This window comes from Ranitomeya imitator, chromosome 3 (genome assembly GCF_032444005.1).
Source record: "Ranitomeya imitator isolate aRanImi1 chromosome 3, aRanImi1.pri, whole genome shotgun sequence".
Lineage (NCBI taxonomy): Eukaryota > Metazoa > Chordata > Amphibia > Anura > Dendrobatidae > Ranitomeya > Ranitomeya imitator.
Window position 1 is genome coordinate 508,565,497 of NC_091284.1, and position 18,087 is coordinate 508,583,583.

At 43.5% G+C, this 18,087-nt stretch overlaps 1 protein-coding gene across 2 annotated transcripts in view; it reads left to right on the top strand.

Annotated features, from left to right (window-relative positions):
• The window catches only part of FRMPD4 (FERM and PDZ domain containing 4), a 735,397-nt gene that overhangs the window by 697,131 nt on the left and 20,179 nt on the right, over window positions 1-18,087 (top strand). For both annotated transcript variants that reach the window (XM_069757665.1, XM_069757666.1), the window contains exons 9-10: window positions 2,208-2,339; window positions 17,898-18,017. In XM_069757665.1, the coding sequence (XP_069613766.1) occupies window positions 2,208-2,339; window positions 17,898-18,017 (252 nt within the window). The remainder of the gene's footprint in view (window positions 1-2,207; window positions 2,340-17,897; window positions 18,018-18,087) is intronic.

Below are 18,087 nucleotides of genomic sequence, written 5' to 3' on the forward strand. Positions count from 1 at the left end.
GTCTGTGCAACATGTGGAAGCAAATCTCAGCAGAACTGATTAAAAACTTGGCAATTTAGTTACATAGGTATTTGTGTTTTTAGAAATTTATGGATGACCGATACATTAACCGATTCCCAACATGTGACATACTATTATGTCCAGCGTCGAACTGGGGTGTCTGGGGCCCTCCCTACAGCTATATGTAAATACTGCTAACCGTTATCCCCTTATAGTGGAGAATCGACAAAAACTCTGGCGACTCCTGCACATCTACTGTGTGCCACCATAACTGGGATGTACAGTTATGGAGGTTTGTATGAAGGAGGTTCTTCTGTTAAAACACACCAATCCATGGACTCCATAGGATAGGGGATAACTTATTGATCGTTTGGATCAGACCTTTGGACACCGCAATTGGGAAGTTTTATCCCTTACAAGACACTTTTATTCCCATCTTAAAATGGAAGAGCAGGTGGATTTCTGACCACAGTTCCATTCATTCTCTTTGGGGCTTCCAGAAAAAAAAAAAAGCATAGCACTCACAGCCACTGAGGGAAAGAATGGATCAGTGGTCAAGGCGCACATGACGCTTGAGTCTAATGGGGATAAAAGTTCCACATTCTGAGAATCGGTGCTGGTCACATCAGTCAGACCCCCATCAATCAATAAGTTATCACATATAGTCACATGGTGACTAGTTGCTTTCACCGGAGAACCCCTGTGCATCATGTTCCAAGTATTTAATCACTAATGGAAATAAAGAATCTTCTCCTAATTAATATCAGAGAGAACATTTTACCAAAGTTCATACTCTCTTTTTTCAGCTATCAGGTCTTGAACTATAGTTTTCACACTTTCTATCTAATCTGATCATCTAATCTAAAGCAGGAAATGTTTCCCTTTTTCAACTAACCCTGCCCCTCCTATATCGGGCTGTTTTCAAACACTTTATCTGTTCCTGTACTGTAACTATCTACTTCCACTGCACTTTCCCAATCCCTATCTATATATATATAGCTTTGTCCTATTCCTATAGCATTGTCCTAATTTCTTGCCCTAATACTTTCCCTATTCTTTGTACATTAACACATTATGAGTTCCACAACATTGGTATTTAAAACATTCTCTAAAATTGTTCATATTACATCACTCACAAAACCAACATAAAGTTGTTCACATTAGTGGCCATGATATTTTATTCACTTGAGATACATTTTGAATTTCCCAAAATGCACTCGTTTATATTAGAGAGGAAAAACAGAATGATTGTCCCCGACATACTCTTACACTAGTATATACAAATTTATATTTATAATGAGACAATTATTTGGCATTTATGGATACAGATTCATCAACATGAGTTTGGAGGAAAACAGACCTTTAGCCGAGCTTAACTGGTCTTGTTTATTGCTTTTCTTTTAAGGTGCAAAATTGATAATTTTTAGTAAGTCTGCATGTGACACATCTCAAGATTCCAGAAAAATATGTGTCTTCAAGTGACAAGTATAATTTTTTTTGTATTTGCAAAAGCTTGGGCAATTGCATTGATAAATTACCTCTATTGTCTAAATTGTGTACTTGGTCTGAGTGCCTAGGGCAGCATGAGCTATAAATAAAGTCATGGCTCAGGAACCTCCACAGACCTTGATCCCGGCCTGCTGTCACTAAACCATAAAACATGAAGTTCTGCAGGGTCTGTTGTCCAATAACATAACCCACCATTCAACTGATACTGAAATATGGGAAAAATATGAATTTATCAAAATATAGATGCTATATCTCCATTTGTCAGCTTTGGTAGATTTCTTAGTCAATGTCATTAAATACTTTTGAATAGTATATCTTTACTAGGAATGATCATCGTTAGGTTAGTAAATTATGGTAAAATATTGTGATCTAAATAGTCTGCTTTATTTGTTATACTGTGTTAAAGTGTATATTTAGAGCTATTTTTATTCTCTGGTTTAACTGTCATTAGCTATATCTGTTTTCCCACTGGGATGAATGAATAAATGAATGAATGAATGAATGAATGAATGAATTAAGTAATGTTCTGACCTCAAAAGTTATCTGTATAAACTATGAAAAAATGTAACTGATGAACATGATTTTTTTTGCCTCAATTTTCTTGCCATTCAAATACAGATTTTAGCCAGCTACACGCGCTAGTTGCATGTGTGAATATATGAAGGGTTTTGCATTGAAATATAATGATTCTCTTTTAGGATGTTATATTAACACTCCAAGAAAAGCTTTCAATAAAGTGCATTGAACACTTTTCCTTGATGCTGGAGCAAACTACTGAGGGAGCTGGAACGAAACTTCTTTTGTTACATGAACAGGAGACACTAACTCAGGTATATATTATTATGATTTATTTTTATAGCCGTATTGATTCCATGGTGCTATGCACGAGAAGGGGTTAGATGGAAAACACAAATAGAAATTGCAGTGAACAAACTAACAATGACAGACAGGTACAGAAAGGAGCGGGCCCTGCCCATGCAGGCTTACATTCTACAGGGGAATGGGAAACTAGACAGTAGAGTAGGGGATTGCGGCAGCTTTAGTGGGGTTGAGGTGGCAGGGGATCATTGCATGCAGTAAGCTTTCCTGAAGAGATCGGTTTTCAAGTTCCGTGTGAAAGTTCCAAGTGTGGTAGATAATCCGATGAGTTGCAGCACAGAAGTCCAGAGGATGAGGGATGCTCAGGAGAAGTCTTGGAGGCGATTGCATGAGGAACATATGAGTATGGAGGACAGAAGGAGGTCTTGGAAAGACCGGAGGCTGCCTGCTGGAAGATATCAGGAGATTAGTTTGGACATATGTGAGGGAGACAGATTATGGATAGCTTTGTAAGTCAGTGTTAGCAGTTTGAACTGGATACATTGGGGAACTGAGGGCCAATTAAGGGATTTACAGAGGGGAAAAGCATAAGAGTGGTGTGGGGAGAAGTGGATTAGTCAAGCAGAAGAGTTAAGGATGGACTGGAGAGGTGCGAGAGTGTTAACAGGGAGGCCACATAGGGAGATATTGCAGTAGTCAAGGCAAGAGATGATGAGGACATGCAACATTTTAGTAGTTTTAGGGTTAAAAAAATAACAGATTCTGAAAATATTTTTGAGTTGGAGGTGACAGGTGGCAAGAGATTGAATGTGCAGTTTGAAGGACAGGGCAGAGTCCTCTGAGGAACTATGAGGCACTCTGATTCAGTGGACTTTCTATACTGCGGAGAGCGTGATGTAATTAATTTTGATTCATAGATTGAGTAGAGGGGTTAAGTGAGATGGAGGAAAGATGATGAGTTCACTTTTGTCCACATTGCATTTTAGGAAGCGAGAGGAGAAGAAAGAGGATATGACTGATAGACACTCTGGGATTCTGGACAGCAGAGAGGTGACGTCTGGGCCAGAGAGGTAGACCTGAGTGTCACCAGCATTTAGGTGGTAATGGAAGTCATGAGACTTTATGAGTTTTCCCAAGCCAAAGGTATAGATTGAGAAGAGTAGGGACAGAGCTTTGAAGGACACCAGAAGAGGGAGGTCGAGATGAGAAGGTAGTGTGGGAATGGGAGACACTAAATGTCAGTTTAGAATGGTATGTGGAGATCCAGGAGAGGGTGAGGTCTTTGATGCCAAGGGAAAAGATTATTTGTAGGAGGAAGAAGTATACAGTTGTATGGAAGGCAGAGGACAGATCTAGAAGGGAGAGTGAAGAGAATAGTAATTTTGGTCAGGGCAGTTTTGGTGGAGTGTTGGGGATGAAAGCCAGAATGTAGGTTGCCAAAGAGTGAGATGGATGAGAGGTGGGAGGAAGGTATAGCATGGACATGCTGTTAGATTAGTTTGGAGGTGAAGCAGAGCAGCGATATGGGATTGATAGCTGGATGTAGAGGTCGGGTCGAGGGATGGTCTTTTCAGGATAGGTGTGATTATGGCATGGTTGAAAGCAAAAGGGGTGGGTTAAAGCCGGGATAAGCGTGACGATGAGGTTGGGGAAGAGGTGGAAAGGGACCGGGTCAAGTGCACAAGTGGTGAAGTGGAATTTGGAGAGATGAGAAATCTCTTCTTCAGTAATGGTGGGAAGGAAGGTTATAGTGAGGGTCAGTGGTCTGTTATACATAGAGGTTGAGGTAGTTTGCAGAAAAGGCTTGTTTGGTTGATCTTATTTTTTAAATATGTGAAAGTCTTCTGCAGAGATGAGGAAGGTCGAAGAGGGCAGTGGTGGCAGAGGAGGAAGTTAAAAGTTTTGAATAACTGTTTAGGGCTGTTGGCTAAAGAAGATATGAGGGTTGTGAAGTAGAGCTGTTTTGCAGAGGTGAGGGCTAGCTTGAATGTAAGAGAAGCTTTTTTTAATTTGGTGAAGTCTTCTTGCGAGTGTGTTTTCTTTCAGTGCTGCTCCACAACCCTCGACACTTGCCAAAGCATTTTTGCGAGGTTGTTGTGTCTGGGTTGTCTATTGATTCATCGCACTCTGCCATGCATGAGAGGGGCAACAGAGTTAATAGCTCATGCGAGTGTGGCGTTGTAGAAAACATTGGCACTGTCTGTGTTATGGAGTGAAGATATGGAGGACAGCAGTATGATAGAGTCAAAGAGTGTGTGAATGTCTAGGTGTGTAAGGTTTCTGTGGGGGTGCGCTAGTTGCTGGATTGGATGGCAGGTGAGGAGGACGGGTATGAGAAAGGAGTAGATAGTGGTCAGATAGGGTGAGAGGTGAGGTTATGAAATTAGATAGGGGGCAGAGGCCGGCAAAGTTAAGGTCCAATGTATGTCTGTCTGTGTGGGTGGCTGTGGAGGAACACTGAGTAAGACCAAAGAATAACTGGTGGATGTCAATGAGAATGTTGAAGTCACTTATGATGATGGTGAGAATGTCAGAAATGAGAAGAGTAAAAGTCAGGTGGAAAAGTGGCCAATAAAGGCAGTGGTCAGGCCCAGTTAGATGGAGTGTAGAAACAGACAGAATGCACTTCAAAAGAAGGCAGGATGAGGGAGAGTACCACCACTGTGTCTACTGTTAGGACAAGGAGTGTGTCATGATCCCAATGGCAGGGAATCACAAAAGGACAAGCACAAAAAAGAAAACAAACTCTAGGGTGATGGAAACTGAGCTGACCGCGATCCTGAACCTCAACACACAACTAGCTGTAGCCGGGGAACGTGCCTACGATGATTCTAGACGTCTCGCGCCAGCCGAAGAACTAACTTTCCCTATTAGAAGAAACACAGACCTCTCTTGCCTCCAGAGAAACACCCCACAGAAATAGCAGCCCCCCACATGTAATGACGGTGAAATGAGAGGAAAGCACATACGTAGTTATGAAAACAGATTCAGCAAAATGAGGCCCGCTAAAGCTAGATAGCAGAGGATACAAAAGTGAACTGCGCGGTCAGCAAAAAACCCTACAAAAAACCATCCTGAAATTACTTGAACTCATGTTCCAACTCATGGAACATGAGGAGTAATATCAGCCCACTAGAGCAACCAGCAAAAAGGAATCACATATCTGCAAGCTGGACTAAGACAAAAATTAAGCAAAACGTGGAACAGGAAAATCAAAAACTTAGCTTGTCCTGAAGAATACAGAAGCGGGAAGCAGAGGTAACAAGACACACTGATTACATTGATAGCCGGCGAGGAAATGACAAGAAAGCCAGGTTAAATAGGAAACTCCCATATCCTGATAGAACAGGTGGACACCAGAGACCGCAGAGAACACAAGTCACCCAGTACCATCTGTAACCACCAGAGGGAGCCCAAAAACAGAATCCACAACAGTACCCCCCCCCCCTTGAGGAGGGGTCACCGAACCCTCACGAGAACCACCAGGGCGACCAGGATGAGCCCTATGAAATGCACGGACCAAATCAGCAGCATGAACATCAGAGGCAACCACCCAAGAATTATCCTCCTGACCATAACCCTTCCACTTGACCAAATATTGGAGTTTCTGTCTGGAAACACGAGAATCCAAGATCTTCTCCACAACATACTCCAATTCTCCCTCCACCAGCACCGGAGCAGGAGGCTCAAGCGAAGGAACAACAGGTACCTCATACTTCCGCAACAACGACCGATGGAACACATTATGAATAGCAAACGATGCCGGGAGATCCAAACGAAACGACACAGGGTTAAGAATTTCCAAGATCCTATAGGGACCGATGAACCGAGGCTTGAACTTAGGAGAAGAGACCTTCATAGGAACAAAACGAGAAGACAACCACACCAAGTCCCCAACACGAAGTCGAGGACCCACGCGGCGATGGCGATTAGCAAACTGCTGAGCCCTCTCCTGGGACAACTTCAAATTGTCCACCACATGACTCCAAATCTGATGCAACCTATCCACCACCATGTCCACTCCAGGACAATCAGAAGGCTCCACCTGACCAGAGGAAAAACGAGGATGAAACCCCGAATTACAAAAGAAAGGAGAAACCAAGGTAGCAGAACTAGCCCGATTATTAAGGGCAAATTCGGCAAGCGGCAAAAAGGTAACCCAGTCATCTTGATCAGCAGAAACAAAACACCTTAAATAAGTTTCCAAGGTCTGATTAGTTCGTTCCGTCTGGCCATTCGTCTGAGGATGGAATGCAGACGAAAAGGACAAATCAATGCCCATCTTAGCACAGAACGTCCGCCAAAATCTAGACACAAACTGGGATCCCCTGTCAGAAACTATGTTCTCCGGAATCCCATGCAAACGAACCACGTTCTGAAAAAACAGAGGGACCAACTCAGAGGAGGAAGGCAACTTAGGCAAGGGTACCAGATGAACCATCTTAGAAAAGCGGTCACACACAACCCAGATGACGGACATTTTTTGAGAGACAGGGAGATCCGAAATAAAGTCCATGGAAATGTGCGTCCAAGGCCTCTTCGGAATAGGCAAAGGTGACAACAATCCACTGGCCCGAGAACAGCAAGGCTTAGCCCGAGCGCAAACTTCACAAGACTGCACAAAAGAACGCACATCCCTCGACAAGGAAGGCCACCAAAAAGACCTGGCCACCAAGTCTCTAGTACCAAATATTCCAGGATGACCTGCCAACGCAGAAGAATGGACCTCGGAGATGACTCTACTGGTCCAATTATCCGGAACAAACAGTCTTTCAGGCGGACAACGATCAGGTTTATCCGCCTGAAACTCCTGCAAAGCACGTCGCAAGTCTGGGGAGACAGCCGACAAAATCACCCCATCCCTAAGGATACCAGTGGGCTCAGAATTTCCAGGGGAGTCAGGCACAAAACTCCTAGAAAGAGCATCCGCCTTCACATTCTTTGAACCTGGCAGGTATGAAACCACAAAATCGAAACGGGAGAAAAACAGTGACCAACGAGCCTGTCTAGGATTCAGACGCTTGGCAGACTCAAGGTAAATCAGATTTTTGTGATCAGTCAAGACCACCACACGATGTCTAGCACCCTCAAGCCAATGACGCCACTCCTCAAATGCCCACTTCATGGCCAAAAGCTCCCGATTACCAACATCATAATTCCGCTCAGTGAGCGAAAACTTTCTAGAAAAGAACGCACATGGCTTCATCACTGAGCAATCGGAGCTTCTCTGTGACAAAACCACCCCCGCTCCAATCTCGGAAGCATCAACCTCAACCTGAAAAGGAAGCGAAACATCTGGCTGACGCAACACAGGAGCAGAAGAAAACCGGCGCTTAAGTTCCTGAAAGGCCTCCACAGCCGCAGGAGACCAATCAGCAACATCAGCACCCTTCTTAGTCAAATCCGTCAAAGGCTTAACAACACTAGAAAAATTAGTTATGAAACGACGATAAAAATTAGCAAAGCCCAAGAACTTCTGTAGACTCTTAAGAGATGTAGGCTGCGTCCAGTCACAAATAGCCTGAACCTTGACGGGATCCATCTCAATAGTAGAAGGGGAAAAAATATACCCCAAAAAAGAAATCTTCTGGACTCCAAAGAGACACTTTGAACCTTTTACAAACAAAGAATTGGCCCGCAGGACCTGAAACACCTTCCTGACCTGCTGAACATGGGACTCCCAGTCATCCGAAAAAACCAAAACATCATCCAAATACACAATCATAAATTTATCCAGATATTCACGGAAAATATCGTGCATAAAGGACTGGAAGACAGAAGGAGCATTAGAAAGTCCAAAAGGCATCACCAAATACTCAAAATGGCCCTCAGGCGTATTAAATGCGGTTTTCCACTCATCACCCTGCTTTATCCGCACAAGATTATACGCACCCCGAAGATCAATCTTAGTGAACCATTTAGCCCCCTTAATGCGAGCGAACAAATCAGTCAACAATGGCAAAGGATACTGATATTTAACTGTAATCTTATTCAAAAGACGGTAATCTATACAAGGCCTCAAGGAACCATCTTTTTTGGCCAAAAAAAAAAACCTGCTCCCAAAGGGGACGAAGATGGACGGATATGTCCCTCTTCCAAGGACTCCTTAACATAATCCCGCATAGCAGTATGCTCTGGCACTGACAGATTGAACAAACGACCTTTAGGAAATTTACTGCCAGGAATCAAATCTATAGCACAATCGCAATCCCTGTGAGGAGGAAGCGAATTGAGCTTAGGCTCCTCAAAAACATCCCGATAATCAGACAAAAATACCGGAACCTCAGAAGGAGTAGATGAAGCGATAGAAATCGGAGGTGCATCATCATGAACCCCCTGACATCCCCAGCTTAACACAGACATCGTTTTCCAGTCCAAGACTGGGTTATGAGTTTGTAACCATGGCAGACCAAGCACTAAGACATCATGTAAATTATACAGTACCAGGAAGCGAATCACCTCCTGATGAACGGGAGTCATACGCATGGTCTCTTGTGTCCAGTACTGAAGTTTATTCATTGCCAAAGGTGTAGAGTCAATTCCTTTCAAAGGAATAGGGACTTCCAGAGGCTCCAGACTAAACCCACAGCGGTTGGCAAATGACCAATCCATAAGACTCAGGGCAGCGCCTGAATCCACATAGGCATCGACGGAAATGGCTGATAATGAACAAATCAGAGTCACAGAGAGAATGAACTTAGACTGTAAAGTACTAATGGCAACAGACTTATCAACCTTTTTTGTGCGTTTAGAGCATGCTGATATAACATGAGCTGAATCACCACAATAAAAACACAACCCATTTTTCCGCCTATAGTTTTGCCGTTCACTTCTGGACTGAATTCTATCACATTGCATTGTCTCAGGTGCCTGTTCAGAAGACACCGCCAAATGGTGCACAGGTTTGCGCTCCCGTAAACGCCGATCAATCTGAATAGCCATAGTCATAGATTCATTCAGACCTGTAGGCGCAGGGAACCCCACCATGACATCTTTAGTGGCCTCAGAAAGGCCATCTCTGAATCTTGCAGCCAGGGCGCACTCATTCCACTGAGTAAGCACCGACCATTTCCGAAATTTCTGACAATATATTTCTGCTTCATCTTGCCCCTGAGAGAGAGCCAATAAAGCTTTTTCAGCCTGAATCTCTATTTTAGGTTCCTCATAGAGCAAACCCAATGCCAGAAAAAACGCATCCACATTGAGCAACGCAGGATCCCCTGGTGCCAATGCAAATGCCCAATTCTGAGGGTCACCCCGCAGGAAAGATATAACAATCTTGACTTGCTGAGCAGGGTCTCCAGAAGAGCGAGATTTCAAAGAAAGAAACAACTTGCAATTGTTCCTAAAATTCAGAAAACTAGATCTATCTCCAGAAAAAAACTCTGGGATAGGAATTCTAGGTTCAGACATAGGAGCATGTACAACAAAATCTTGTATATTTTGAACCTTAGCAGCAAGATTATTCAGGCTGGAAGCCAAACTCTGGACGTCCATGATAAACAGCTGAGGTCAGAGCCATTCAAGGATTAAGAGGAGGTAAGACGCAGCCAGGCTGCAATTAAGGCTATGCAGCAAACTCTGAGGGGAAAAAAAAAAAAAAAAAAAAACTTCCTCAGACTACTTTTCCTCCTACTTCAGCCAATACGATTACCACTTTTTGGCCGGCTATACTGTCATGATCCCAATGGCAGGGAATCACAAAAGGACAAGCACAAAAAAGAAAACAAACTCTAGGGTGATGGAAACTGAGCTGACCGCGATCCTGAACCTCAACACACAACTAGCTGTAGCCGGGGAACGTGCCTACGATGATTCTAGACGTCTCGCGCCAGCCGAAGAACTAACTTTCCCTATTAGAAGAAACACAGACCTCTCTTGCCTCCAGAGAAACACCCCACAGAAATAGCAGCCCCCCACATGTAATGACGGTGAAATGAGAGGAAAGCACATACGTAGTTATGAAAACAGATTCAGCAAAATGAGGCCCGCTAAAGCTAGATAGCAGAGGATACAAAAGTGAACTGCGCGGTCAGCGAAAAACCCTACAAAAAACCATCCTGAAATTACTTGAACTCATGTTCCAACTCATGGAACATGAGGAGTAATATCTGCCCACTAGAGCAACTAGCAAAAAGGAATCACATATCTGCAAGCTGGACTAAGACAAAAATTAAGCAAAACGTGGAACAGGAAAATCAAAAACTTAGCTTGTCCTGAAGAATACAGAAGCGGGAAGCAGAGGTAACAAGACACACTGATTACATTGATAGCCGGCGAGGAAATGACAAGAAAGCCAGGTTAAATAGGAAACTCCCATATCCTGATAGAACAGGTGGACACCAGAGACCGCAGAGAACACAAGTCACCCAGTACCATCTGTAACCACCAGAGGGAGCCCAAAAACAGAATCCACAACAGGAGTGTAGGTGAATTGACGGGCACTGTAACATAGTGCACCAGGTGAGGCCGTATCGGAGGGCTTCAGCCATGTTTCGGTGAGGTCCAGGAAGGATAGTTTACAAAAGGAAAAGAGGTCAAGGAAGATGAAGAGCTTATTGAAGATGGTTTTTCAAAGTGCTCAAGAAAAAGGGAGCAGCGGAATGGGGGTCAAAGGAAAGGGTTTTATGTTTCAGAGATTACGGTAGTATTTTTAATATACAGTATATATATATATATATATATATATATATATATATATATATATATGTATATATATATATATACACATATATATACAGTATATATACAGGGTGGGCCATATATATGGATACACCTAAATAAAATGGGAATGGTTGGTGTTATCAACTTCCTGTTGGTGGCACATTAGTATATGGGAGGTAGAAAGCTTTTCAAGATGGGAGGTGACCATGGCGGCCATTTTAAAGTTGGCCATTTTGGATCCAACTATATTTTTTTCAATGGGAAGGTCATGTGACACGTAAGACTTATTGAGAATTTCACAAGGAAGAGAAAGATGGGTGACCTTGGTGGCCATTCAACTGGCACACGATGACCAATCCACTTTCCAGGAAACTGTTCATGTAGGAATGCTCGGATCTGACACCCAAGATGGTGCACCTCCACATTATGGGTGTCAGGTCCGAGCATTCCTACATGAACAGTTTCCTGGAAAGTGGATAGGTCGTCGTGGGCCAGTTGAATGGCCACCAAGGTCTCCCGATCTGACCCCCTTAGATTATTAACTTTGGGGTCATATGAAGGTAATTGTATATGCTATGAAGAAACAAGATGTGCAGCATCTGAAACAATGGATACTGGAAGCCTGTGCTAGCATTTCTTCTGCGCTGTTGCTATCAGTGTGTCAAGAGTGGGAGAAAAGGGTTGCATTGACAATCCAACACAATGGGCAGCACTTTTAACACATTTTATAAGTGGTCATAAACTTGTAAATATCTCATGAAAGAATAAAGTTACGTTAAAACCAAGCACAACATTGTTTCTCTTGTGAAATTCTCAATACGTTTCATGTGTCACATGATCATCTTCACATTGAAAAAAATAAAGCTGGATCCAAAAAGGCCGACGTTAAAATGGCCGCCACAGTCACCACCCATCTTGAAAATTTTTCCCCTCCCATATACTAATGTGCCACAAACAGGAAGTTGATATCACCATCCATTCCCATTTTATTTAGGTGTAGCTACATAAATGGCCCACCCTGTATATATATATATATATATATATATATATATATATATATATACTGTATATATATACTGTATATATATATATATATATATATATATATATATATATATATATATATATATATATATATATATATATATATATATATATATATAAAAACAAAAAGCAGCACCAAAAGAAAACAAAGGGTGCAAAAAATCCTTCCAGGTATATACCAAACCTCATACTATAGTCCAAAAAATGAAGGCAGCACTCCAATAGGAAAAAAAAAGTGATTTATTGGCCCATGTGCGACGTTTCAGTCCAGGATATGGACCTTTCTCAAGGCTTGAGAAAGGTCCACATCCTGGACTGAAACGTCGCACATGGGCCAATAAATCGCTCTCTTTTTTCCTATTGGAGTGCTGCCTTCATTTTTTGGACTATATATATATATATATATATATATATATATATATATATATATATATATATATATATATATATATATATATACAATGAGGAAACTAAGTGTTTGACACACTGCCCATTTTGCAAGTTTTCCCACCTACTGAGAATAAAGGGATATGTCATTTTTATTGTAGGTACTCTTCAAATGTAAAAGACAGAATCTAAAAAAAAAAAATCACATTGTATGATTTTCAAATAATTAAATTGTTGCATTTTATTGCATGAAACAAGTATTTGATCACATACCAACCAGCAAGAATTATGGCTCTCACACACCTGTTAGTTTTTGTTTAAGAAGCCCTCCTACTCTGCACTCATTACCTGTATTAATTGTACCAATTTGAACTCAATACCTGTATAAGAGATACCTTTCCAAACACTCAATCACTAATACTCCAACCTCTCCACCATGGCTAAGGCCAAAAACCTATCTGAGTACACCAGGGACAAAATTGTAAACCTGTACAAGGCTGGGATGGGCGACAGGACAATAGACAAGTGACTTGGTGAGAAGGCAACAACTGTTGGCATAATTATTAGAAAATGGAAGAAACACAAGATGACTGTCAATCTTCCTTTGTCTGGGGCTTGTTGCAAGATTTCTCCTCATTTGGTAAAGATGATTTTGAGAAGGGTCAGAAATCAGCCTAAAACTACACGGGAGGACTTGGTTAATGACCTAAATAGAACTGGGATCACAGTCTCAAACATTAGCCATTAGTAACACACTACGCCATCATGGATTAACATCCTGCAGGGCACGCAAGGTCCCACTGCTCACTCCAGCACATTTCAGGCCTGTTTGAAGTTCGCCAATGTCCATCTAGATGATCCATAGGAGGCATGGGAGAGGGTCATGTGGTCAGATAAAGCCAAAATAAAACATTTGGGCATCAACTCCACTCTCTGTATTTGGAGGAAGAAGGATGAGTACAACCCAAAGAACACCATCCCAATCGTAATGCATGGTGAGGGAAACATCATACTTTTGGGGGTGCTTTTCTGAAAAGGCCAACAACCTCCTTCCCTCAGTAAGGGCACTGAAGATGGATCATGGCTGGGTATTCCAGCATGACAATGACCTGAAAAACACAGCCAGGGCAACTAAGGAGTGGCATTTTAAGGTCCTGAGGTGGCCTAGCCAGTCTCCAGATCTGAACCCAATAGAAAATCTTTGGAGGAAGTTGGAAATGTCTGACCTCCGTAATTGCAAACAAAGGTTTCTGTACCAAATGTTAAGTTCTGTTTTTCTATTTTATCAAATACTTATTTCATGCAATGAAATTCAAATTAATTATGTAAAAATCATACAATGTGATGTTGTGGATTTTTTAAGATTCTGTCTCATAGTTGAAGTGTACCTATGATAATAATTACAGACCTCTCCATTCTTTGTAGGTGGGAAAACTTGCAAAATCATCAGTGTATCAAATACTTATTTTCCGCACTGTATATATATTAGAAAATCAGTAACATAATGAAAATAAGACACAAAATGAGATTTATTGTTGTTTCTTATGAGAAAAAGATGTCAGCTAATAACACATTTACATGTCTACATGTGGAAGTGAGTGAACCGATATCCGGAGTTGTGTTGCAGTTTTTATCCGGTAATTAAAATGCTGCATAGATATTGATGGAAGAACCATGATGTCCAGTCCATAAATTCTTGCACCGCAGAGGTCCCAAGAACCAAATTCTAACAAATCAATTAATCTTATAATCCAACCATCGATCAGCACCTCTGAGGAGATAATGAGAAGATAAGAAGGCAGCTGATTAATGTTTTCATAAGTTTTGAAATTACCAATATATCTGATCTGTTGAGTTACATCAGGCCCAAAAACCTGCCACAGAGACATCACAAGACAGCTTGAAATTGAAAGTGTATTTCCTTGCAGTGGCGTAACTACCGTGGTCGCAGCGGTCGCCACTGCGATGAGGCCCGGCAGGTCAGGGGCCCACCGTCCGGCAGATCAGAGGGACCGGCCGATACCATGTTGCAATGCAGGAGATCCCTCACGCACGGCAACAGTCCGAGGCATATCTAGGGGGAGGGGGCAGCTGGGGTATGGGAGAGTTAGGAACTTGGAAGCAGCTCCAGTCAGCACTGTGAGACTGTGACAGCATCTCCTGCTCTGAGCCCCGGGACTGAAGAGGAGAGTGGGGGAGGTGTGGGACATGACAGCGGTGTGCAAGCAGGAGAAGCTGAGGAGCTGTAGGTTAATATCAGCCTCCCCTTTACCAGAGAGGAGTGTGAGATGTGTGTATGAGCTGGTGTGTTTGTGTGTGATATCTATAGTGTGTGTGTTATATATGTAGTGTGTGTGTGTGTGTGATATCTGTAGTGCGTGTGTTATATATGTAGTGTGTGTGTGACATCTGTAGTGTGTGTGTGTGTGTGTTATCTGTAGTGTGTGTGTGAGAGATATCTGTAGTGTGTGTGTGTGTGTTTGATATCTGTATTGTGTGTGTGTGTGATATCTGTAGTGTGTGTGTGTGACATCTGTAGTGTGTGTGTGTGTGTGTGTGATATCTGAAGTGTGTGTGTGTGATATCTGTAGTGTGTGTGAGGCAGGCGCATAACTACCACAGTCTGGCAAGTCAGGGGCCCGACAGGTCAGAGGCACCCAACTTCCCCTGTCGCAGCTGCCGCAGTGAACTATACCGGCATTTATGATGCCGGTACAGTTCAAAGCAATGATGGAGGAGAGAGCGTCAGCTGATGCTCCCTCTCCCATCATTCCTCTCTGCCTTTGACACTGCGGGTGCGTGATGACATCACTTTATCGCACACCCGCTGTGTGCGGGGCCCAGGCAGAGCAGCATTTGCACAGGTGATGGTGGCCGCCATATTGTCAAAGCCTGTGGCAGCTGCTGGGACCGGGAACAGGCGGTTCCAGAGCTAGTGGGGGGCACGTGGACCAAGCCGCCCAGGAGGGGGATGCCGCAGTGGCTCAGCCATATGGAGGATCCGGGGATGAACATGGAGATGTACGGGACCGGCGGAAGTGAGGTGTGTCTGCTGCCCGTGTGTCTCCGTCTCGGCCCCCAGCGTCCCTGGCCCCCTGTGACACCAGCCCCGTTTCCTCCCTGCTGTCCCGTGCCCCAAGTCCTAGTAGGTCCCCAGGTTCAGGTCATTGTGCTCCTCCAGGCCCCCCGTACACACCTTGTTCCTCCTCCCCTGGTGTCCCAATGCTCCTCATCTCCCATGCCCTGAGTCCTCCTGCACCCCCCAAGCATTCCCTGCCCCTTGTCCCAATGTGACTCATCTGCCCTGCTCTCAAGTCTCCCCTGTCCCTTTTCTCACCGTGTGTTCTCCATCTACCCTGTCCTTGTAATCCCTGTGCCCCCTTTTTCCCTCCTCCCAAGTCTCCCCCCGTCTTCCTCTGTCCCCTTGCAGCCCTTGCGTCCCTATCTACTCTGCCCTCGAAGTCCCCTTGTGTCCTCTTGTGCCTGTCTCCCTTGCACCCTAGTCCCCGTGTGTCCCATTGTGCCCTTCTCCCCTTCCTCCTAGTCCCTATCAGTCCCCTTTTGCTTCTATGCCTTGTCCCCGTGTGTAGCCTTGTGTCAGTGTCCCTTGCCCACTAGTCCCTGTGTGTCCCCTTGCGCCTGTCTCCCTTGTCCCCTTATGCTTGTGTCCCTTGTCCCCGTGTGCCAGTCTCCCTTGCCCATTAGTCCCTGTGTGTCCCCTTGTCAGTCTCCCTGGCCAACTAGTCCCCATGTGCCCCTTGTATCAATCTGCCTTGTCCACTAGTCCCCGTGTGTCCCCTTGTCAGTCTCCCTGGCCAACCAGTCCCTGTGTGTCCCCTTGTGCCAGTCTCCCTTGTCCCCTTGTGTCAGTCTCCCTTGCCCACTAGTCCCATTGTAACCTCCCCTGCCTCCTAACCCCAATGTGTCCCCTTGTGCCTGTCTTCCTTGCTCCCTAGCCCCCCTATGTTACCCTTGTGCCTGTCTCCCCTACCCCCCTTGTGTCCTTGTCCCCTGCCCCCTAGTCACCATTTGCTTATGTCTTTCTCACTGCCACTGTATGGAGGGGCTGCATTACACTATGAGGGGGGCTGCATTATATTCTATGGGGGTTACATTGTATTGTATGGCAGGGCTGCAGTATACTCTGTGGGGTGGCTGTATTATACTATATGTGGGCTGCATTATACTGAATCGAGGACTATGGGGAATATATTATACTATATGAAGAACTATGGTGCATCATACTATGGGAAGTGAATTGTACAACATGGATGACGATGGCGGTGCATTATACTATATGGAGCACTATGAGGAGTGTATTATACTATATGGAGGACTGAGCAGTGTATTTTAATATATGGAGGACTATGTGGAGTGTATAATACTAAATGGAGGACTGAGGAGTGTATTATACTATATGGAGGACTATGAGGGGTGTATTATACTATATGGAGGACTGAGCAGTGTATTATACTATATGGAGCACTACGAAGAGTGTATTATGCTATATGGAGCACTATGAGGAGTGTATATTAATATACGGAGGAGTGTATTATACTATATGGAGGACTGAGGAGTGTACAATACTATATGGGGGACTATGGGGAGTGTATTATACTATAAGGAGTACTATGGGGGTGCATTATACTTCTTATATGGATCCCCATGACTTCTATGTTAGCCCCTGATGAGTATAATGGTTTATTTTCTTTTATACATTACATAACAATGGCAGTACGGGGACAAATATATGCCAGGACGGGGCACTGGATAGTTATGCAACTGAGGTCACACTATACAACTTTGCAATAAAGCTATAGTGTGCAAAATTAATAGGGAAAATGTGAATTTGGGTGGAAAATATTTTGGCATGGTGGGGGGGCACCATTTGAAAGTTCGCACCGAGGCCCATAACTTTGTAGTTATGTCACTGTTTCCTGGTACTTGCTGGAGGTGTTCCGCTGCGTGCAGTGGCTCTGCTCAGAATTCAACCCCATTGTCATTTAATGGGGGTAATTCGGCCTCAAATAAGTAGTGTATGACGTATTTCAGGTGCAGACTTTTTCAGCTGTTCAGGCAAGAACCTGTGCAGAAAATGTCAGTTGCATATACAAGTAAATAGTAACGGAAATGCAATTCATATGCATTGAATGTGGATTGCACATAGCTTTTCATCGTCTCGTAGAAAATCCTCGTCAAAGTGGGAACAGGGCCTTACTGTACATAGCATCGTGAAAGAAAACCTAGTGAATATTACTCCAATATACATTAGTAAGCAAGAAGAGAAATCAGATAGAGTGGAGGAATACATGACTGCAGCAGCATCCTTGGTCCACAAAGGTCTGCATAAGAGTTGAATACATCAAAAATATTGTTATTATTATTTAGAGCAATAGATCGATGGTTGTAATTATGTAGATCACCTTTAGGCCTCAATTACACACAAATCAACTAACACTGGTGTATATACCTAGGTGACTCAAAGACCCAGCTCGCATATGATGAGATGCCTGTTCAGAATTAGCTTTGTTCCAAAGGATCCGATAGACTTACTTCGGAGGGATCCTGTTGCCTTTGAATATTTATATGTGCAGGTAAGAGATCATCTTCACCACACTAGCACATGTTCAGGATCCTGTATGGATTTAATCAGAAGAACCTAAG